This window comes from Lytechinus pictus, chromosome 15 (genome assembly GCF_037042905.1).
Source record: "Lytechinus pictus isolate F3 Inbred chromosome 15, Lp3.0, whole genome shotgun sequence".
NCBI lineage: Eukaryota > Metazoa > Echinodermata > Echinoidea > Temnopleuroida > Toxopneustidae > Lytechinus > Lytechinus pictus.
In genome coordinates this window covers 5,956,235-5,980,219 of record NC_087259.1, presented here as the reverse complement: position 1 = coordinate 5,980,219, position 23,985 = coordinate 5,956,235, and the positions used below count along the sequence as shown (strand labels likewise).

Sequence of the window (23,985 nt, the reverse complement as noted above, 5' to 3'; positions counted from 1 at the left end):
GATGACGAGACAGACATACCAACTATCGGTGTTATTCGTCTGATATCAAGGGGTGGAACAAGGACCTCTTTTGGGGGAGATGATTCAAGCAGTGGAATCAGCGTCGGAGATTCCACGCCTCAAGTCAGCCGACAACCCTCCTCTTCTAGACGCCCTGGCTCTATTTATCAATATGCCCAAGATATTCTAGACGAGGATGAACGACTCTACAGTACAGTCACAAAACAACAACCACGGCAAAGCTATAGCGACATACCTTCCATAGGGGTTATCAAACTTGTCTCAGACCAAAGCCGCCCTCAACCATTGGAGAGACGTATGAGTTGGGCTGGTGAGGATTTCGAAAATTTTGATACCTCTCGCAGGCTAGGTAGATCTGGCATACGTAGGTCCTTTGATGAAAAGGAAACCTTTACTTCATCATCATCCACACAGAGGAGACGTCGAAGTCCATCACCTGACAAAGAGAAAGGGAACTTCCCAACAATTGGTGTTATAAAATTAGTTCGTCCGGATTCTGTTCAACAACCACTATGGAATGAGCTGAATCGATATGTTAAACCATCTGGCCGGTCATCCCTTATTAGGCACGAGTCATGGGACGAGACGGATGTCCAGGAAACGCAGAGAACTCGATCTACAAAGAGGCCACAGATGAATGATAGCTACACTGAACCAGCTATCACATGGCCACAGTTGATCCACACCGTCAGGGATCTTGTTGATGAAGAACGGAAGCTGTCGTCGAAATCATCAGGCAAAAAGGCACCTGTCCTTGGAGTTTTTAAATTAAAATCAACGAAAGAAAAGGAACCTAGAGTCTCTGCAGTTTCTCAAGGTACAAATCCAGACCAACCTTGGCACCGCCTCGTATCTCAGTTGGAAGAAGAAATAGAATCATCAGTAATACGAAAGACACACCAAATGAAAGATAGATCTGAACCAAGAACTGTCAGCATCGTGAAACTTCAAGCCCCTAATCAACCAATACCGGACACAAGATCCACGGGAACCAATCCAGACATTCCATGGAACCAAGTCATGAGGATGATACAGAGTGAAACAGAAGAAATTATTGAGAGGAAACAGTCGCTGAAGCAGAAAAGACCCAGTAATCTCGGATCAATTCAACTGAAATCCAAACCCAGGCCGCCAATGTTTGATTCTGCTACTCAGCCAGAACTTACATGGCTGCAAGTGGTCAAAATCATCAAAGAGGAAACTGAAGGAATGACCAAGAAACAAATGCCACCACCCGTTGCCAAAGATGACAAAGGAATACAACCTGAAATGAACTGGCCTGAAATTATTCAACTAGTTCAACAAGAGGTCATAAAACAGGTAAAGGAAACTGAGATAACAAAAAGGAGTGAACAAAAGCATGACAAGATTCCTCTGGCTGTCGTCAAGCTCGTTGGTGGCGAAGATAAACCCAAAACAGGACAAGATCAATCAACAGAACCAGAGCTTACATGGGGCCAAATGGTGAGGATGGTACAGACTGAAGTTGAAGATATCATTCGAAAGAAGACCAAAAAGGAACCCAAAAGAAAGGAAACTGGTGACGCAAGTACAGAACCTGAATTGACATGGCCTTTATTGGTTAGAATAGTGCAAGAGGAAGTAGAAAACATGGTCAAGAAGAAGAACACTAAGAGTACATCTGAAAAAGGCACGAAACCTGAAAAGGACTGGAGTACAGTTGTCGGTACTATTCAGGAGACAGCCATTGAGGAGTTTAAAAGAACTTCCCAAAAGAAGAAGTCAAAGGAAGAAAAGCCGCCAATGATTGGCGTCTTTAAGATCAAGGCAGAGCAACAATCTCAAGTCACGTCTATTCCTCGTCCAAGGACGATTGACCAAGGGACACAACCTGGAACATCATGGGATCGCCTACTAAGTAGAATTGAGGAAAACGCCATAATGTCCGTCAAGAGAACATCTACCAAGCAGAAGCCAAAACCAGCTGAACCTACTTCAATCGGAATTATCAAGTTGAAGGCACCTGATATCAGCCAGAAAACAGAGACATCTACTCAATCTGTGGACATTGACGTATCTGACAGCTTTACCCAGCCTGAGCGATCATGGCGAGATCTCTTGAGAGGATTGAAGATGGAACTTGAGAGTGAGTATATCAAGACCATTCGCGAATTAGAAGCCCACATTGCATCACAGGAAGATCAACCTGATTATGCACCAGCCGTTCAATCACTCGGAGTATTGACCTTGAAGGCACCAAGAGAACAAAAGGCAAGATTAAGAGATAGCTTCACCCAGTATCACACTCCTGTCATTAGGGAAAAGTACACACAGTCTGACAAATCTTGGACAGAACTCATGATGAAAATTGAAGAAGAGACAGAGCGCAAGCTAACTCGACGTGTGAAAATACCAAAGGTTTCGGAAAAAGAGTCACAAACAAAAGATGAGATCCCTGCTCTATTCCTTGAACCAATTGCACCTACTGTCGTTTCTTATGAACAAGCCGCTCCTGAAATTGACAAAACAGATTCTTATGTTCAAGTGGGGCCTAAAATGGCTGATAGTACATCTTCACCGACAGCTGTAAGAAGGAGCAACACTCAAAGTATGGTTAAACCAAGTGTGGCAGATATGTCAACAGGGATTTCAACAAGAACTAGTGACTCTAATGTACAGGTAACAGAAATAAAGAACTTAAAAGACATTGTAGCTCAGACAGACCTCCAGATTTCGGAATCACATACTCAAACAGATGCACTTCCAGAAATCGTCCCGGAACCGGTAGTCATTGTTGAAGCTCCCATTGTTCAAACGGCTTTCCAAGAACCCAAGCCCGCCACAAAAGATGCGTCGACGTTAACAAAAGATGCACCAAAAGTCAAAGACCAATCTTCAGAAGTTACACCCGACTATAAAGAAAAGGAGGTCCCTGCATGGAAGATATCTGTTCAGAATTTTACCACCCAATTCGATACACCACTACCTAAATCATCCACATCAGGTCAACAAACCTCGGTGTCAGTCCTTGAAAAAGGAACTGCCACCTTGGAAAAGACCCCTGGTTTTGCCGGAGTTCAAGTTTCACCGGTATATGAAACACACAGCACCTCTGTCGAAATGAAAGTCTTGTCATCGAGACCGGTTCAAGTCACTATGGAGAAAGAAAACAGGAATTCAGCATCAAATACAGACCGAATTCAAACTGAAGATGTGTCGGTTGAGGCAAAACTTGATAGTGTTGATACTCAAGATGAGGGTGCTTCTACTAATCGAATTGATATGAAGGACTCTACTTTACAGATAACAGCTGAAACAACAACGGCTGGATCTCAGGTCACTTCAAGGGTGGCATCAACATCTTCATCTGCACCCAGACCATCTACGGCAACAAAAGAAACTCAAATATCCTCCAAATTGGTAGAAAAAGACACATTAACGGATGGGGTAAAGAAGAAGGACGCTGGTGTAACAGTTGACTTATCATCCAAAAAAGAGGTGGTAAATTTCTATTTGGAACAGCTGAAGAAGAAACCAAAGGTCAATGCAAAATCATCTCAGTGTGACCTTCTTGTTGCTCCAAAAATGAAGGATATGGCAAGTGAAATAAAACCAAAGGTACGAAATCAACAGCAACAGATAAATCCGAAAGGAGATAATGATGGTACCCAGTACGACCAAGTGAAAGTGACCAGCAGCAGTACTCAATTGTCCCTAGTCAAGCCTGTATTGCAAGATTTCTCGACACAATCGATTCTATCCATGAAATCTACTGGCGCACTGGCAACGACTGATACTCGTGACAAAATGTGCGAAGCAGACATACCACAGGAAAGAGAAGAGATAGTCCAACCTGAGATAGTACAGCCTGTTCTGATGGCCCCGACTTTCCTTGAGCCCGAGACAACCAATGTTTCTATGAACACGGATAGTTTACCGATATCCTCTACTATCGGTTCACAAATTAAACCTGAAATATCATCACAGGCTTCAACAGCTTTCCCAGACATGGAGAGCACATCGACCGCGACAACACGTGTGGAAATTGCATCAGAGAAGGTCCAAGCTTGCGCAACGGTTAAGGAGCTTGCCACATGTACAGCTAAAATAGAACTCAAGAGTACTTCTAGTTCGGCTGACATAAAAATTGTTCCTTCAACTTCTTCAATCGGTGGACAGGTTGATATAAAAAACTCGGTTGCAGATCAAGAGAGTCAAGTTCCCAAGACCGAGATAAGGACATTGGGAAGTAACACTGAGCAACCAGCCTCTACAAAGCAATCCGCTTCACAAATCAAGCCATTTGGTGTTGATAGTTCTATGAATACTGAGCAAGCAAGAATAGATGTGACAGCTGTCAACACGGTTTCACCAGATTATAGAATCACAGCGGTGAATACATCCCCTGCACCAGAGAGGAAGAACACCTCTTCTCAGTATTCGCTCCAGAGTACTACATCTGCAGTAATGGCTATCCCTACCTTATCTGATGAGACTACGCAATATGAGAGTTCTACTGTTGCATCTGCGATGAATACCGATAAGATCAAACAGGCTGACCAGCAATCACATGTCAACTTTCAGTCTCCTGTTCAAACCGAGAAGATTGTAATGCAAGAGGTGCCAGCAGTCCAGTTCTCCGCTCCTGTGTTTTCTCCACCGCTCACGGACACCGAATCCCAAGCTACACCGGAGCTGAGGAATTCTGAAAGTAATACCAGACTGATTGAACTTGCAGATTCTACATCCCAAATCCAGCCAGCCATGAGTACCACAATGTCTGCAGCTCACCCAGAGACAGAACATGTTGCTATTGGAGTGTTCGTAGGTGGAAAAGACTTTGCACAGCAAGCTAAGATAGAGGATCAGCCAACATTAACCAGTGACTGTGGCTCAAACACAATTCCTACTGATGTAAATGATGGATCTAGCAATACTTCACCCCTACCTACAAGAGCAAATACTGGATCTCAGATATCTGCAGCAACATCGATCGCAAATATTTTGGTTAAGCCAGATGTTGATGTGGGCTCCACAATCACAATGGCTATCCCTACCTTATCTGATGAGACTACGCAATATGAGAGTTCTACTGTTGCATCTGCGATGAATACCGATAAGATCACGCAGGCTGACCAGCAATCACATGTCAACTTTCAGTCTCCTGTTCAAACCGAGAAGATTGTAATGCAAGAGGTGCCAGCAGTCCAGTTCTCCGCTCCTGTGTTTTCTCCACCGCTTACGGACACCGAATCCCAAGCTACACCGGAGCTGATGAATTCTGAAAGTAATACCAGATTGATTGAACTGGCAGATTCTACATCCCAAATCCAACCAGCCATGAGTACCACAATGTCTGCAGCTCACCCAGAGACAGAACATGTTGCTATTGGAGTGTTCGTAGGTGGAAAAGACTTTGCACAGCAAGCTAAGATAGAGGATCAGCCAACATTAACCAGTGACTGTGGCTCAAACACAATTCCTACTGATGTAAATGATGGATCTAGCAATACTTCACCCCTACCTACAAGAGCAAATACGGGATCTCAGATATCTGCCGCAACATCGATCGCAAATATTTTGGTTAAGCCAGATGTTGATGTGGGCTCCACAATCACAATGGCTATCCCTACCTTATCTGATGAGACTACGCAATATGAGAGCTCTACTGTTGCATCTGCGATGAATACCGATAAGATCAAACAGGCTGACCAGCAATCACATGTCAACTTTCAGTCTCCTGTTCAAACCGAGAAGATTGTAATGCAAGAGGTGCCAGCAGTCCAGTTCTCCGCTCCTGTGTTTTCTCCACCGCTCACGGACACCGAATCCCAAGCTACACCGGAGCTGAGGAATTCTGAAAGTAATACCAGACTGATTGAACTTGCAAATTCTACATCCCAAATCGAACCAGCCATGAGTACCACAATGTCTGCAGCTCACCCAGAGACAGAACATGTTGCTATTGGAGTGTTCGTAGGTGGAAAAGACTTTGCACAGCAAGCTAAGATAGAGGATCAGCCAGCATTAACCAGTGACTGTGGCTCAAACACAATTCCTACTAATGTAAATGATGGATCTAGCAATACTTCACCCCTACCTACAAGAGCAAATACTGGATCTCAGATATCTGCCGCAACATCGATCGCAAATATTTTGGTTAAGCCAGATGTTGATGTGGGCTCCACAATCACAACTTACAATACGAAAGATGGTTCAAGCAATACTTCTCCCCTCCCGAAGTTAGCAGATAGTGGATCACAAATTTCCATTGACACAGCAACTGCAACAATGACAGCTAAGCCACCAGTTGCAGAAGGAACATCTAATACGCAAATCAGCGTCACATCTAATGAAACGCAATATGAAAGTTATGTCACCAACAGTTCATCAAATACAAATATAGTGGTAAACGTGGACAAATCCTCTCTGGTAAATATACCCGAGGAAATAAAAACAGAAAAGATTATCATGCAACAAGCTCCTCCTGTAGAGTTTTCACCTCCGGTTTTCTCTCCACAAATTACCGAAACTGCAGCACAGATTACACCAGAGCAAAAAGATTCAGGCAGCAACACACTCTCAGTCAGCACAAAAGACACACCGGCGCAGGTCACACCAGACATGGCTTCAATCATGACAACAGTGCAACCAAGTACATCAGATATGGCGTCTCATGCGAGTGCCAGGATCTCGGACTTCACTCAGCAGGCCAGGATCACACCTGAGGCATTAGATGCTACTGTGCAATTCAAGCCCAATATGACAACCACAATGTCAACAGTACAGCCTACGACATCTGAGAAGGCGGCCCATGTGACTTCTCAGAGTTCAGACTTCACTCAGCAAGCTAAAATTCAACCCCAGATTGCAAATGCCAGTGCTAACACCATTGTCAAAGACATTAAAGATGGAGCTAGTAACACTTCACCGCTTCCGATGAGGGCACATTGCTTTGTTAACACTGAAACTGTAAAACATCAAGACCAATGTTTCATGGTGAATATTCCTACGGAGATAAAGACGGAAAAAATCATCAAGGAAGTAGTTCCACCAGTTCAATTCTCAGCTCCAGTTTTATCACCGCCCAGTACTGATTCTGAATCGCAGATTTCACCAGATCATGTGGACTCAAGCACAAACACTAAGCTCCCGGTCGCTCAGAAAGATTCAAGTAGCAATACCTTGGCTGTCAGCCTCAAAGATGCACCAGTACAGATAAAGCCAAATATGACATCAACAATGTCAACGGTTCAACCGGTTACATCCGACATGGCAGCGCATGCGATTGCACAAAATACTGACTTTACTCAACAAGCTAAAATACAAGCTCAAATCGCAGATGCTGCTGCCAATACCGATGCTAAAGATATCAAAGATGGAGCTAGCAACACGTCACCGCTTCCGATGAGGGCACATTGCTTTGTTAACACTGACGCTGTAGAACACCAAGACCAATCTTCCATGGTGAATATTCCAACGGAGGTAAAGACGGAAAAAATCATCAAGGAAGTGGTTCCTCCAGTTCAGTTCTCAGCTCCAGTTTTATCACCGCCCAGTACCGATTCTGAATCGCAGATTTCACCAGATCAGGTGGACTCAAGCACAAACACTAAGCTCCCGGTTGCTCAGAAAGATTCAAGTAGCAATACCTTGGCTGTCAGCCTCAAAGATGCACCAGTACAGATAAAGCCAAATATGACATCAACAATGTCAACGGTTCAACCGGTTACATCCGACATGGCAGCGCATGCGATTGCACAAAATACAGACTTTACTCAACAAGCTAAAATCCAAGCTCAAATCGCAGATGCTGCTGCCAATACCGATGCTAAAGATATCAAAGATGGAGCTAGCAACACGTCACCGCTTCCGGTGAGGGCACATTGCTTTGTTAACACTGACGCTGTAGAACGCCAAGACCAATCTTCCATGGTGAATATTCCAACGGAGGTAAAGACGGAAAAAATCATCAAGGAAGTGGTTCCTCCAGTTCAGTTCTCAGCTCCAGTTTTATCACCGCCCAGTACTGATTCTGAATCGCAGATTTCACCAGATCAGGTGGACTCAAGCACAAACACTAAGCTCCCGGTTGCTCAGAAAGATTCAAGTAGCAATACCCCGGCTGTCAGCCTCAAAGATGCACCAGTACAGATAAAGCCAAATATGACATCAACAATGTCAACGGTTCAACCGGTTACATCCGACATGGCAGCACATGCGATTGCACAAAATACAGACTTTACTCAACAAGCTAAAATCCAAGCTAAAATCGCAGATGCTGCTGCTAATACTGATGCTAAAGATATAAGAGATGGATCCAGCAACACCTCACCACTTCCTGCGAGAGCAAACATTGGTTCTCAAATTCAGGCCGAAACCTCGACAACGTCTATGATGGCAAGACCAGTGATTGCTGATGATTCTTCTAACACCAAAATCATTATGCATCAAGATCAAGCTTCCTTCGCAAGTATTCCAATGGTGGTAAAGACTGAACAGGTTATCAAACAAGAAGTTCTCCCAGTCCAATTTTCAGCTCCTGTGTTCTCTCCTTCCATTACTGATTCTGAAGCTCAAATATCTCCAGATCAAATGGACTCGAGCACGAATACGAAATTACCATTAGCTCAGAGAGACTCTAGTAGCAACACAGTGACGGACGTAAAGGATGGAGCAAGTAATACATCTCCTCTTCCAGTAAGGGCAAACATTGCTTCTCAAATCAAGGCTGACACGTCAATTGCGTCGATGATGGCTAGACCAATGGTGACAGAGGGTTCTGTTAATACCAGTGTCCTGAAACAACAAAACCAATCGAGTAATACCTCACCACCACCCGTGAGGGCTCATTGTTTCGTTAACACTGATGTTGTGAGGCAACAAGATCAGGGTTTCATGGTGAATATCAAACCAGAAACAGCATCAACAATGTCATCAGTTCGCCCTATAATGATGGATGCTGCAGCCCTCACCATCGCCCGCTCTGAAGATTTCACACAACAAGCTCGAATCAAAGCTGAAATTAAAGACGCAAGTGGAAACACAGATGTTACCGACGTTAAAGACTACGCTAGTAACACTTCCCCGCTTCCAGTCAGGGCGAATACTGCTTCTCAAATCAAGGCCGACACATCGATTGCTTCTATGTTTGCCAGGCCACTTGTCACAGAAGATTACACTGCAACATTTCACATTACAAATTCCACTAGTGAAACGCAATATGAGAGTACTTCAGTCAGTAGTTCTATGAACACTGTTATAGTGAAACAACATGACCAGGCTTCTCTGGTTAATATTCCCATGGAAATACAGACAGAACAAGTTATCAAGCAAGAAGTTCCTGCTGTACAGTTTTCAGCTCCAATTATGTCTCCTCCAGTTTCAGAAACTGGATCCCAGGTTGCACCCGACCAAATGGAGTCTAGTACCAACACAAAGCTCCCTACCGTCAAAAAAGATTCGGGTATGAACACATCAGTCAGAGTCAAAGATACACCATCACAGATCAAGCCAGATCTGACCTCAACTATGTCAACAGTGCAGCCTACAACATCTGACATGGCAGCTCATGCAATTGCACAGGCTGAAGATTTCACCCAGCAAGCTAAGATAGAGGAACCATCTGCTGAAATTGCTGATGCAACTGCACAGGCCTCACCAATTATGACTTCAACAATGTCAACAGTCCGACCAAGAACATCGGACACGGCCAGTCACGCAATTGCCCTTGGTTCAGATTTTAGTCAACAAGCTAAGATCCAAGCAGAAATTACAGATGCTTCTGCCAATACCAATACAATATACGTAAAAGACGGTACAAGTAATACTTCACCACGTCCAGAGAGGGCGCATATTGGTTCTCAAATCCAGGCTGACGTATCCTTTGATTTTGCTCAACAAGCCAAAATCCAAGCAGAAATTTCAGATGCATCCGTCAATACTAATGTCACCAATGTAACAGATGAAGCCAGTAATACCTCTCCTCTTCCAACGAGGGCAGCTGTTGGATCTCAGATCACTGCTAAAACTACGGCCTCGTCTGTCTCAGTCAGACAGATCGTTGTCGAAAGTTCAACAATAACATCTTTCAAAAATTCAACGAGAGAGACACAATATGAAAGTAAAGCTATCCACAGTGGGATGAACACGGCTATTACAGAACGAAAAGAGCAGTCTTCATTTGTTAATATGCCTGTTGCTGTGAAGACGGAGGAGATCATACGCCAGCAGGTACCATCGGTACAATTTGCTCCAGCAGTGTTCCCTCCTCAGCTTACGGACATTGCAGCCCAGATAAAACCCGATCAGAGTGAATCAAGTACCAATACGCAGTCTAAAAAATTCAGAGACACTACATCTCAGGTGATATCAACCACCCAAACAAAAGATTCTATGGCACAGGTTGTGGTCGATCAAAGTACGTCAAGTAGTAATACCAATATTATTGAGCAAGCCGACTCTAACGTACAAGTAAAACCGGCAGTAATATCAACAATGTCCACTATACGTCCCACCACAGGGACAGTATCGATTTCAGCAACAGTCGATGGCAGAGACTTTACTCACCAGGCTTTGATTAAAGCACTTACACCTGAATTAGCAGATGCTGGATCAAACACTGACAGGGTCGCTATGAAACATGAAGAAAGTAACACGAAATCTGTGATTCTTACTGATGGGATAAGCAATACATCTCCCCTTCCGCAGAGGGCGTCAATTGGTTCTCAAGTTGGTGTTGAAGCGTCGACTTCATCGATGATGGCCAAACCTGATCTAAAGTCCTCTAAGACTTCCCCTATTCTTGTAAGAAAGCAGGACCAAGCAACACATGTGAATATTCCTGTATCTGTTACAGAGGAGATAACGCGGCAAGAGGCTGTACCAGTAGAATTTGCTCCTGTATTCAAGCCAGACTTTACAAACTCGGAGGCTCAGATTCAACCAGTACAGACCGATTCAAGTACAAATACTAAACAAGTTGAAGTACGAGATTCAATATCTCTAACCGAAAAGACAACCGTACAACAGTCGACCACCCAGATAACTCTTCTACAGGAAAATTCTAGTAGCAATACTACAATTGTTCATGTGAAAAATGCTGCTGCTCAGATTGAAGGTCCAAAGACAAGAGACCTATCTTCACAGGTGAAGCCAGGTAGTTCCTCAGCAATTTCAATGGCAACTGTTTCACAGCAAGATGTTACCGTTCAGATGGCGGAAAAGGTTCCTGTTATCAGAGACACTGGTTCCAATACTGCACATGTTCAATTAGTCGATGATTCGAGCAATACCTCACCTCTCCCAACTAGAGCCAACAGTGCTGCACAGATATCAACAATGACCTCTAATTCTACCATGATGGCCAAGCCGTCAATGGCAGTGGGTTGTACTTCTCCAATACTCCAGAAGAAGCGTGATCAATCATCCCAAGCTAATTTACCAACTGTCACGACTGAAGAGATTATCAGAGTGGAACAGCCCAATGTTGAGTATGCCCCGATTATTCTCATGCCAGAGATTGCCGAAATTGGAGCTCAAGTTGAACCAAATCAGATGGAATCGAGTACCAATACAACGAAGGTTGATTTGAAGAATACTTCATCGCAGATGAAGGAAACAGTAGTCGAGGAATCAAACACTCAGATCTATAAATCAGTGTCACACACAAGCAGTAATACATTGAATGTTAGTGTCACAGACACCATGACTCAACTTGAAAGACTAGAAATGCGAAACGTGATGGCACAATCTTCGCCAACTACTGCATCAACCGTTGCATCCATAAAACCAGAAACTTGTGACATTGCTACCTTTTCAGAAGTAGAAGGTAAAGACTTTACCAACCAGGCAGTAATTGAAGAACCTTCGCCTGACAATATGGATACAGGTTCAAATACAGATAATGTGCCTGTAAAGGACGGGATGAGCAATACATCACCCTTGCCGAAACGTGCAAATATTGGCTCGCAAATTTCACTTAGTACGGCGTCAACCATATCATCTGTAAAGCCAGAAACTGAGGATGCTAATACTCTTTCACAAGTAGACAGCAAAGACTTCACTAATCAGGCCATAATTGAAGAACCTTTGCCAGACAATATGGATACAAGTTCAAATACAGATAATGTGCCTGTGAAGGACGGGATGAGCAATACGTCACCTTTGCCAAAACGTGCGAATATTGGCTCTCAGATCTCCGCTGCTACGCAAGATGATACCACGTCGCCAATTCTTATGAGGAAGTCCGATCAAGCTTCAAATGCAAACATACCTGACATCAAGCACGAGGAAGTGATTAAGCAGGAGGTGATTCCAGTAGAATTTGCACCCGTCTTTAAACTTGAGCTTGAAGATTCAGGATCACAGATCGAGCCTGATCAAATGGACTCGAGTTCTAATACGAAGACGCCTCTCATCAGTGATTCTTCATCACAATCTGACAAGTTGAACACAGATGATTCTGCCGCACAAGTTCGTCCTGTCACAGAAGCCTCATATTCGTCGACAGCTGTGAAAGGATTCGATTTCACACAACAAGCTCAGATTGAGCTAAAAGCGCCAGACTGTGCGGAAACGGGAATCAACACTGATACAAAGAGAACGTCGAGTTTTAAAGTTCAGGTGAAACCAATGTCCACAGCAGTGTCTGCAACTGCAAAGCCTTCGTTAGGTGACAGCTTTAGTAACACCGATCGTGTAGGTACCGTGACACAACCAACTCAGACAATGCATGAACCAAATACAAAAGAGCTGGAAGTCCAAAATTCGCCCAATACAGTGGAACACAGTGCAAGTACTGTTCAGTCTAAATTTTCGAGCTCACTAACTCATTATGACATCACTTCGACCAACATTGCTTCACAAATGAGGATTCAGACGGCCAATATTTCATTGACAGCCCAGACACCAACACAGGAATCGAAGACGGATCCTATAATCTTGAAAAGGGCAAATCAGAAAACCCAGTGTGAGCTCATTTCTTCCGAGATTTCAATGAATACCGAGTTTATCCAAAAGAAAGATCAATCGAGCCAAGCTGACATTCCTTCACCTATCAATGAAGATGTAGTCAAGGAAGATGCACCTGAGGTTGAACTACCCGCTGTTGTATTCCAAGTTGAGATGTATGATGTCGAAACACAGACAACCTCTACTTTCACAGAAAGTGGTACAAATACAGCTGTGGTAAAAATTAGTGATACAACTCTGCAGGTGTCACCTATTACTAAAAATACAAGCAGTAATACCGCTTCTAAGAAGATCTCCGTAACTGCCGTAAATACCATGTCGCCTCCAGAAACGATTGAAACAGCATCACAGATGGCGGTACGAACTGCATCAGCTGCAATGATGGCAAAACCAGTTATTCGTCATGCGAACACGACTACATCCACCAGGTACTTTAAATCACAGATTATTCAGCAAGACAGATCATTCACAGATGCTTCGGTCAATACTGAATCAGCCAAGAAAACAGAGAAAGCATGTGAAGCAAATATGCCCACACCTGAGGAAGTTCGACCAGAATACCAAGATGCCCAGGCTCAAATAGCTCCTGTCATATATGAAAAGTGTTCCAATACATTAGTGAAGAATTTGACGAATAGCCAGTCACAGTTCTTGGTGCCCCAATCTTCTACATTAACAAACACACCTAAGCGACCGAGTACCACAGAAAGTACAGCCCAAATACAGCCAGAAACTGATTCAACATCAGCTCACGCCTTCGCTGAAATCGGGGAAGCATCAATGTTTGCAGGTGTCGTCGCACAAGACTTTACACAGCAAACTATTCTGGACGAGATTGGAACAACGGCAACAAATACTCAGCCTGATCCAGAGAGTATTGAAGCAACAGCTCAAGCGAATCCTAACGTCACTTCAGTGTCATCACTGGCGCAACCAGTTGTAAAGTCTGAGACGAGCATTACGAAAAAGACAGTTTTGTATTCATACCAGTCTCAAACACAGGAAATGAAAGAAGAACCCAAAACAGTTGTTAAGATGATCAACACAGGGGCACAGACAAATCCAGTAACCATTATTGATTTTGTTCCTGTGACCGTGGACTCGACCGTGCAATACGAGACAAAATATTACTATTCTGGGATGCAAGCAAGGGTACCATCGCTCCATCAAGGCAGTCATGCTGTAGTAGAAAGCTTCCCAGAATCTTCAACGACGGTTCCACGTGAAACTCAAGATTCATCAAACGACCCAATTCTTAAAGAAGCCAAGGATGAACCTTCTCAAGTTTTCCCCACTGAGTTCAGGAATGTAAATACTCAACACCAGCCAAAGACTGATACACACTTCCTTCAAACGCAAATTGAGCAACTGGAAAAAATAACGTTCGCTTCAGTTGCTAAGGAAATGAGTGTGCAGGAATCTCAGTTTGTAACAGAGACTCAAGCTTCTTGCTTCCAATCTTCACCAGATATTTCAGATGCTACCACGTCAATAGATGTTACAGACAAGGATGAGACACAACAAGCATCCCCAGCGCTTACAGAAGGTCATACTGCTATGGCTGAAGTCGAAACTTCTATTGCATCATCGCAACACAAGTTGTCAACGGCTGAATCATCCATGCAGGCACAAGTAAAACGTCTTGAGAAAATAACATTTGCAGAATACGAGAAAGAACTGAAGGAACTTGGTCTTCAATGGTCAACTAAAGTAAACAGTGAGGGTTCACAGTTCTCTCCTGAAATGCGTGATGGCTTTACTGATTCATCTCTTGTGGATTTTAGTAGCACTGAATGTCAGGTTACGAATGACGTGAATGAGAGATCTTCAATGACTGAAATGACACTTGAGGATATCGAAAGCTTGCTTAACGCTGTTAAGAAAAACATCACTGACACAATTAGAGAAGAAATGGTTGTACCAACACTTGCTAAACCAGAGGAAATGGCATTTGATCTTGATGTTGAGACTGAAGACACTGGGATCCAGACACTCCTTGAAACTATATCTCGCAGCGCAAGCCCAATCCTGCAAGAAATGAAGAATATGGCTATACAATACGAAAAAGCCTTCGAAATTAGGGACAAAGAGTTGACAGTAATTCCGGATACACTCGAAGAGGCAATCAATACAGCTCGGACTGAATTGGAATCTGTATTGACTCAGCATGGAATTGCTTCAAAGCATGCAGCATTCCAGGCAAAATCGGATGTATCAGAAGTTTCAACATGGATTCCACATACTCAATTGAAGGAACAATCTACACAAGAAACTATGAAGCGTGTATTTGGGCAGGTACAGGTAGCACCTGCATCGGTGGAAAGAGGAATAATGCCGGAGAAACAGCGACTCGGGAAAGCTTCTACTCAAGCATTCATGGAAGTGTCGCCAAAGTGGACTCAGTATGACATCGATAGATCTTCATCGGCTATGCAGGCAGGAGTTGATAAAACAGATGGGTGGTTTCAAACAAAAGAATATAAGCAGCCTGTCTTTGAGCCCATACAACAAGAACAACAAAAAGAGGAACACTATGAGTTTTCATTACGTCCGGTATGCATCAACGCTGAGATTCAAACAGACCCAGTTATCATCAAGTCATTTGATGATAATGACGACATGGAGACTGAAACGGATGCAGATAGTGGTATTGAAATAGACATGCAAACTGACCCTGTTGTTGTATTGACGGAGCAAGAATATGAAGAACTTATCTCGAGGCCTATTTCTGAAGATACCGTCTCACAGACGCCAAATGTGCTAACTAAACCTTTCACGCACCAATTTCTAACACCCGGTCAGACTGAACCTACCCAAACGCATCTGTCAACATTGGCAGGAAGCACAATGACAAAGGATATGAAATTCACACTCCAGTCCACCCAGACTAAATCAAGCGCATCCGCCGATACCAAGACTCAGTATGAATCGTTCTATGATGAAAAGAATACTCAAATCCTTGTCCACCGTGCAGAAGGTTATACAGAAATGATTCCAAGTAAGTTTCCAACACTGCTACAACAGACAGATGAGATGGAGGCAGCTAGCAAGACAGTGTTTACCCATGTTTTGCCTCATTCAGACCGTGACCAACAAACTGTACCTGAAAAGGCGGAACATAGAGCTATTTCCCCTACTATTACACTTGGGAGAAGTGAAGTGACACAGACAGGCTCAGTACAAACATTAGAAAGTACTACCCTCTCAGCGAAGACTGAAACATCATACATCGGATCCCAAACTGATGTCCCAACAATGAAAAGCCGCGACAATCAGTATGATGTAGTTGGCACAGACATCGTATCGCAGACACGCATTTCAGAAATGAAGTCATTTAGTACCAGCACGGAGACTGATGTTAATCACTATGTATCCCAGACGAAGGAAACAGATGTACACGACTCTTCATCATGGACCGAAGTTACGTCTTACCCTGCTTCTGGTACACAAACGGACGAGTGTCCATCTGAAATACTCCAGGAAGTAATTCATCTCCAGTCTGTGGAACCGGTGACATATGCGCCGGTTGAACTGATGCCTCCTGTAGCAGTGACAGATTGTCAGACCCAAACAATAGATACAAGTGCAGTTTCACACCAAACAGATACTCAGAAAACAACTGACCGTGGTGGTGATGCATCTTCAGCAGAAGTTTCTAATGCTGGAATGATGGCTACCGCATATACGACAAGTGTGCCGGCTCAGGGTATAATCGAAATAGATATGGCGGAAAATCAGACGACCGTGCAAGTGACAGATACGGCTTCTAGCCCCATATTTGAAAGAAAATCTACAGCAGAAAAAAGTGTCCAGCAGCGAGTGGATAACTCAAATTCAAGTGCCCAAACAAAGAAAAAAGAGTATCAAACAAAACTTACATCAACTGAAAAGACCATGAATGATTCATCTATACAGACTGAAATACCGATGGTAACTATCATTGAAGAAGCTGTGAAACCGGTTCAACTTACTCTGGAACGTTCTATGCCGAATCTTGCAGCTCTTAAGCCAGAGGTAGCTGACTCTTCGTCACAGACAACAGGACTTGAGACTTCTGATAGACAAGCAGCGACCAGTCCCGTAACGACTTCAGACCGCCAATCGGCAACGAGTCCTGTAACTATGTATGAAACAGGATTACAGCAAGAAACGCCCAAAACAGAGGAAAGGTACATAAGCACATTCCAAACTGCTCTCCTAGAAAGCGTTGATCAAACAAAAATTATTGACATCGATCACAGACCTTCTCAGGCTCAGCCTCAAATGACGAATATTCATACTCAATCTGGTGTTAATCTATCCAGTGCCGTTACCCAGGCAAAACCAAACACATTCGAGGCAAAATTACAAGTCATTCCATTGAAGGTTGCAACAAAGGATTCAAGCATCCAGCATGACACTGAACTGCCATCATTGAATAACTCTACATGTCAAACTGACTTCGAGGATATTCCATTTGAAGAGATTGTAGTGATTTCACAAGCAAAGGTCGAAAATGAACCGTTCTTTATGGTGCAGGAAACAGCTGATTTCACATGCCAGACTGCTGATGAAATAGAAGAACATGCATTCAATACAGATCCCATCCAGCACACAGATTTCCATGACCAAACTATGTCGAAATTGATGCCGAGGTCTTCCTCACCGGTTGTTCAAGATGTAGTTAATCAGCCATCCCAGACACCTGCACAACAGAAGACACCTACGAGGGACTCAACTATCCAGCATGATGTGAAATTGAAGGAATCATTGACACAGACTGCATTGCAAACCATGATGAAAGCATTTTCGCCAATGTTACCTCGTTCTGCAGTAAAGGAAGCACAAACGCCAGATGGAGTAAAGGTCGTAGTTGATACGAAGTTAGTACAGTCTACTCAAATTGATCATGAGCAATCAAGTCAGTCAGCGATTCCAACTGCAGAACTGGGAACATCAACAGTACTACCTAAAATGGTGAAGATAGATACACAAACAATTAGTGAACCTGTAACACAATCATTAGAGGTATTGACCCAGTACGAGCCCTCATTTTCCCATGTGCATAATCAGACGGCATATGATGTAAAACAAAGATCATCATCAACCGTTAAAACCCCTGCTGCTGATGTTTCTTCTCAAAGTGATTTACTTGGACACGGGAAAGAATCACAGACATTCATGAACTCCATTGCGAAGGCAATTTCACCCATGCTTCCTCGAGCAATGAGCCAAGCTCTGCAGACTCGTGGCGAACGAAAGCAAGTAAAAGAAGCCTCATCACAACATGACACACAAAGAAAAGCCACTGCTAGCCAGTATATATCATCAAATCAAGACAACGAAGTCCAGTTCCTTTCTTCATCAGCCGATCAATCATCATCTCCACTGATGACTTCAAAATTAGATCACAGTTTGCAAACGCTTCGACAACACAGGGAACAAACTAGCACGCAAATTGATCAAGTGAGTCAACACAAGGCCACTCAGTTGGAATTCAAATTGAAAGATGCAGGAACAGAAAGCAGGATTAATATTGCTCAAGGTTCAACTCAACAAGATTTCCAAATGGGAGACATAACTACTCAATCCGGAGTGGAACAAGAAGATATTTCCAATCAATACAAAGTGAACTTGGATGATTCAGGGAATCAGACAGCCGGTAAAAATGCCACTGAAACTTCTACATTAACACCACAATCCATGTCCATTGGTTCCCAAACATTGACAGAAGAAATTGTTGTCACTACTCCTGTGGTACAGGAGTTTGCACCTATTGTGCCACAGATTGTGACATTGGAATCAGAACCACCTCGAATGACGACCAGCACCTCTACACAATACGAAAGAGTGCCCATTTTACCGAAGGTGTCTTCTCCAATAATTACCCGGGCAAATGACAACGAGTCTCAGACAACAACGAAAGTAATTCGTGAATCACATATTCAGACCAAGGTCAAAACTATCCAGAGAGCATCTTCACCCATTATGATGCAGCAATATGATCATATCACTCAATACCAATCACATGTTACCAACACGTCCACAACGTTCCAAGCACATACCGAGAAATTAGATCAAGCTTCACAGCATGAACTCAAATTGGATAATAGGGCTACTGGAATAGCCCTTTCCCTGGGAGATGTTTCTACGGATTACGAAACGAAAGTGGAAAAGAAGTTCACTGAATACAAAACCACATTTGCCGAATCTCCGTCGCAAACAACTGTGGAAATTTCTGATCAAGCCTCTTCTCCTCGTCTCCTCCGTGCATCTCATCAGATTCACCAGACGCCCCCTGCTGTTGCAGTGCGTATGAAGACTACTGCTTCACAACATGTCTCTCATACAGAACAAAATACAACCCAATGTAAGGTTTCAAACCTTGATGGCACAAGCCAAGTTGAACAGAGTAAAGATGAAATGTCTGCTCAGTATGAGGAGATGACGGAGGACAACGAAGCGCAGTATGTTTTCCACACGTCTCATTCTACAACTCAATACGAAGTTATTGGTAAGGATACTGAAACCCAGCACGAGATGATGCAAGAAGATGCTAACACTCAAAGCAGTGCTGAACTTAGCCCAGCTGGACATCAAACAGTCAATGAACTAAGCAACCAAGCTTCGTCTCCAATCCTGTCAAGGGTAAATAATCAGTTGCTTCAGACCCCTCTCCAAGCAGGAAAAACGAAACGAACAATGTATACTCAGTTTGATAAGAAAGGTGCTGAGATATCTACTCAGTATGAAAAGGCAAGTCAAGAGAACACCTCTCAGTATGAATTCAAACAAACAGACAGTGATACTACGTTCGAAGTGAAGATGAATGAAACTACAACACAGTATGAACTGAAACAACGAAGTACTGATACCCAAACACCTGCGTATCCTGTTCCTGTGGAAGATGCCATTCTGCGAGAAATTGTTGCTCCTGTTCAACATGCTGCTCCAAACTTGCCACCAGCTAAGTCAGACAGTTGGAGTCAGTATGAAAGAAATACGGCTAGTACCACGATACAATATGATCCTCAGACGCAGGAAAGCTCCATGCAACATCAACTTAATGAGCAGACTGGGTCATCACAATATGACACTCAACAACAGGAATCTACAACGCAAGCAGTCATAGAGAATGATCTATTTACCGGTCAGACCAAACTTGAGACACAACAGCAAGCTTCGTCTCCCATCCTACGTCGTGTTGCCAGTCAGGCGCTTCAGTCACCTAGACCAGAAGGCATTCAGAAGAACGATGGATTCACACAATATGAAACCAAACAGGATGACATGTCTACACAATACGATGTAAAGACAAAAGATTATGCGAGTCAACGTGATTTCAAGCAAGATGACAAAGTGACACACTATGATGATGTGGGCCAAGAAGGGTCGGCACAGTACGACATAACTGCAACATCAGAATGTACTACGCAGTATGAAGTTAACATGCACAGCTCATACAGTCAAACACCCAACTACCCTATTCCTGTTGAAGATGCTATTCTGCGGGAAATTGTTTCCCCTGTCCAACATGCAGCACCAGCTTTACCACCACCAAATATAGACGGCTCTAGTCAGTGTGAACGGATAATGGACAACACCACGACTGACTACGATTTAAAGATGCAAGAAAGTTCGGTGCAGCACAAGCTCGAAGGGGAAGATGGAGCTACACAATATGACATTCAACAACATGAAATTACAACCCAGTCTATTACAGAGAATCAAGCGACTGCGAGCCAATCTGTGTTGGAAACCCAACAACATGCCTCATCTCCTATTCTCCGCCGTGTCAATAATCAGGCACTTCAGACGCCTAAATCCAAGGGTGTCGAGAAGAGCGATGGATTGACACAGTACGAGCTTCAAAAGGGTGATTCTTCCTCACAGGCTGTTCATGAAGGAAAAGATGGTTCGACCCAGAGTGTACTCTCAGTTGCTCCTGGTCAAGCGCAATATGAAAGGTCAGCCATTGATGCAAATCCTCAATATGAAAGGAAAGATGAGCAGATGTCAACCCAATATGACACTATGAAAGAAGACATTGCTACGCAGTACCAAAGGCGCCAAGAGGATGGAACATGTCAATACGAAAAGGATGTCACTGATGGAACTTCTCAGTATGACACGAGAGGAGAGATTGCTCAGACCCAGCATACATTACAGGGCATTGACAGCGTGTCTCAGTATGAGAAAATGGAACAGGACGGTACAACAACCTATGTCAACAACGTAGAGGAGAGACCAACTCAGCACGATGTGGATAGCCAACTGTTTGGAAGTCAAACTGTTTTAGAAACACAGCAGAAAGCTTCTTCCCCAATCCTTCGTCGTGTAAACACTCAGGAACTTCAGACTCCTTCGACCATGAAAGTCGAGAAAAAGGATGCATTAACAGGAAATGAACTTAAACAAAATGATTCAACCTCGCAGTTTGTGACGATTGTCGATTCTGTCCCAACTCAATACCAGACTTTATCTTCTGAAGGAACCACACAGTATGAAATGAATCTGCACAGCTCAGACAGTCAAACACCCGACTATCCGATTCCTGTTGAAGAAGCTATTCTGCGGGAAATTGTTTCCCCTGTCCAACATGCAGCACCAGCTTTACCACCACCAAAGATAGACGGCTCGAGTCAGTGTGAACGGATAATGGACAACACCGCGACTGACTACGATTTAAAGGTGCAAGAAAGTTCGGTGCAGCATAAGCTCGAAGGGGAAGATGGAGCTACACAGTATGACATTCAACAACATGAAATTACAACCCAGTCTATAACAGAGAATCAAGCGACTGCGAGCCAATCTGTGTTGGAAACCCAACAACATGCCTCATCTCCTATTCTCCGTCGTGTTAACAATCAGGCACTTCAGACGCCTAAATCCAAGGGTGTCGAGAAGAGCGATGGATTGACACAGTACGAGCTTCAAATGGGTGATTCTTCCTCACAGGCTATTCATGAAGGAAAAGATGGTTCGACTCAGTCAGTACTCTCTGTTGCTCCTGCTCAAGCACAATACGAAAGTTCAGCCATTGATGCAAATCCTCAATATGAAAGGAAATATGAGCAGATGTCAACCCAATATGACACTATGAAAGAAGACATTGCTACGCAGTACCAAAGGCACCAAGAGGATGGAACATGTCAATACGAAAAGGATGTCACTGATGGAACTTCTCAGTTTGACATGAGAGGAGAGAGTGCTCAGACCCAGCATACATTACAGGGTATTGACAGTGCGTCTCAGTATGATAAAACAGAACAAGATGATACAACAGAACATGTCAAGGATGTACAAGAAAGGCCAACACAGCATGAGGTACATAATCAGTTGTTTGAAAGTCAAACCTTACTCGAATACCAACTGGCTGTCAGCCAGACGGAACTAGAGTGTCAACAGCAAGCGTCCTCTCCTATCCTTCGTCGTGTGACCAACCAGGCTCTTCAAACTCCTAAATCAAAGGAAGTCCTGCAGAATGATATTTTGACAGAATATGATCTCAAGAATGATGACGTATCTACCCAGCTTGACATCAAAAGAGGAGATTCTACTACACAATATATACATGCACCTGAAAATGCCGAGACACACTGCGGCATTATCGGACAAGAGACTTCGACACAATATGAGAAAAAAGATGAAGATATTTCGACACAGCATGGGTTAGGTGGACAGAATATCACAACTCAAACTAGAGTTTTAATTCAAGATACAGCAACTCAGCAAGAACGAATTTCAAAGGATAAACTCACGCAACATAGAGCAGATGTGAAAAGCTCACTAACTCAAAATGAAGTCAAGATATCGGAAACAGCGGCGTCTCCTCTCTTTCGACCGAAATCGGGCCAGATTGTGCAGACACCAAAGGGTCTTATAGATGGGAGCAGTCAGTATGAGGGGAGTACACATGATAGTGCTAGTCAATATGAGGGATCAAGGGAAGGTGCTATGACTCAATCTGATATCACCGGCGTAGTAGGTGAAACACAATATCAAAGAAGTGTAAATAATGCTGAAACACAGCAGACACCAAAGTCTACAGAAGTTGAAAAGATAAATGAGTTAACGCAACACGAGATTGAGCAAGGAGATTCATCCTTGCAGTTTATCCCAGAGCAAACAGATGGTTCAACCCAGTTCGTGTTCGCCGCTTCAACTGTCCCAACCCAATATGAGAGTTCAACCAACGATGCAACGTCTCAGTATGGAAGACAGGGTCAACATATATCAACACAGAACGACCAAACAAAGACAGATACCGTGACTCAGTATGAGACCCGTTTAGAAGATGGAACCAGCCAGCATGACGTTGTTGTTACTGATGGAAATTGTCAGTATATCGGAATAGGTATCGACAGTACTTCTCAATACCAGAGAGCTGTGCAGGATGTTCCTACCGAATATGTGAAGGACCAACAAGGGAGATATACTCAACATGAATCTGAGAGTAAGTTATTTGCAAGTCAAACAGTCAACGAGACACAGCATAAGGCTGCATCTCCAATCCTTCGTCGAGTAACCAGTCAGGATATACAGACCAAAAATCAAATGGCAACACAAGAAAGTGCGACTCAGGATGAACCCAAACAGATGGATAGCAACACAGGATACCAATCAAAGACTGGTGACAGACCATCCCAGTCTGAAGTGATTATGCATAGTACTGATACTCAAACGCCCGACTATCCTATTCCTGTTGAAGACGCTATTCTTCGAGAAATTGTTTCTCCCGTCCAGTATGCAGCACCTCAATTACCACCACCTAAGATGGATGGTTCAACTCAGTACGAAAATAAGATGGAAAGTGCAATGAACCAGTATGTTTCCAAAGGGCTTGAAACTACAACCCAACTCGTAATAAATGCGCAAGATGAAGGTACAGACTATCAAGTTCAACAGCAGTCTATAACAACACAGTCCTTGGTTGAAATTCAACCTTTCTCTAGTCAGATCGAACTGGCAACACAGCAGCAAGCATTATCCCCTATCCTTCGTCGTGTAGCTAGTCAGGCACTACAGACCCTTCAACCCGATGAAATTCAG

The 23,985-nt window shown here is 43.5% G+C and overlaps 1 protein-coding gene across 1 annotated transcript in view; it reads left to right on the top strand.

Moving 5' to 3' along the window:
* The window catches only part of LOC135156904 (uncharacterized), a 44,260-nt gene that overhangs the window by 4,535 nt on the left and 15,740 nt on the right, over positions 1 to 23,985 (top strand). Inside the window, exon 3 of the mRNA XM_064110733.1 lies at positions 1 to 23,985. This exon is cut by the window's right edge and continues 12,434 nt beyond it. Within this exon, the coding sequence (XP_063966803.1) occupies positions 1 to 23,985 (23,985 nt within the window).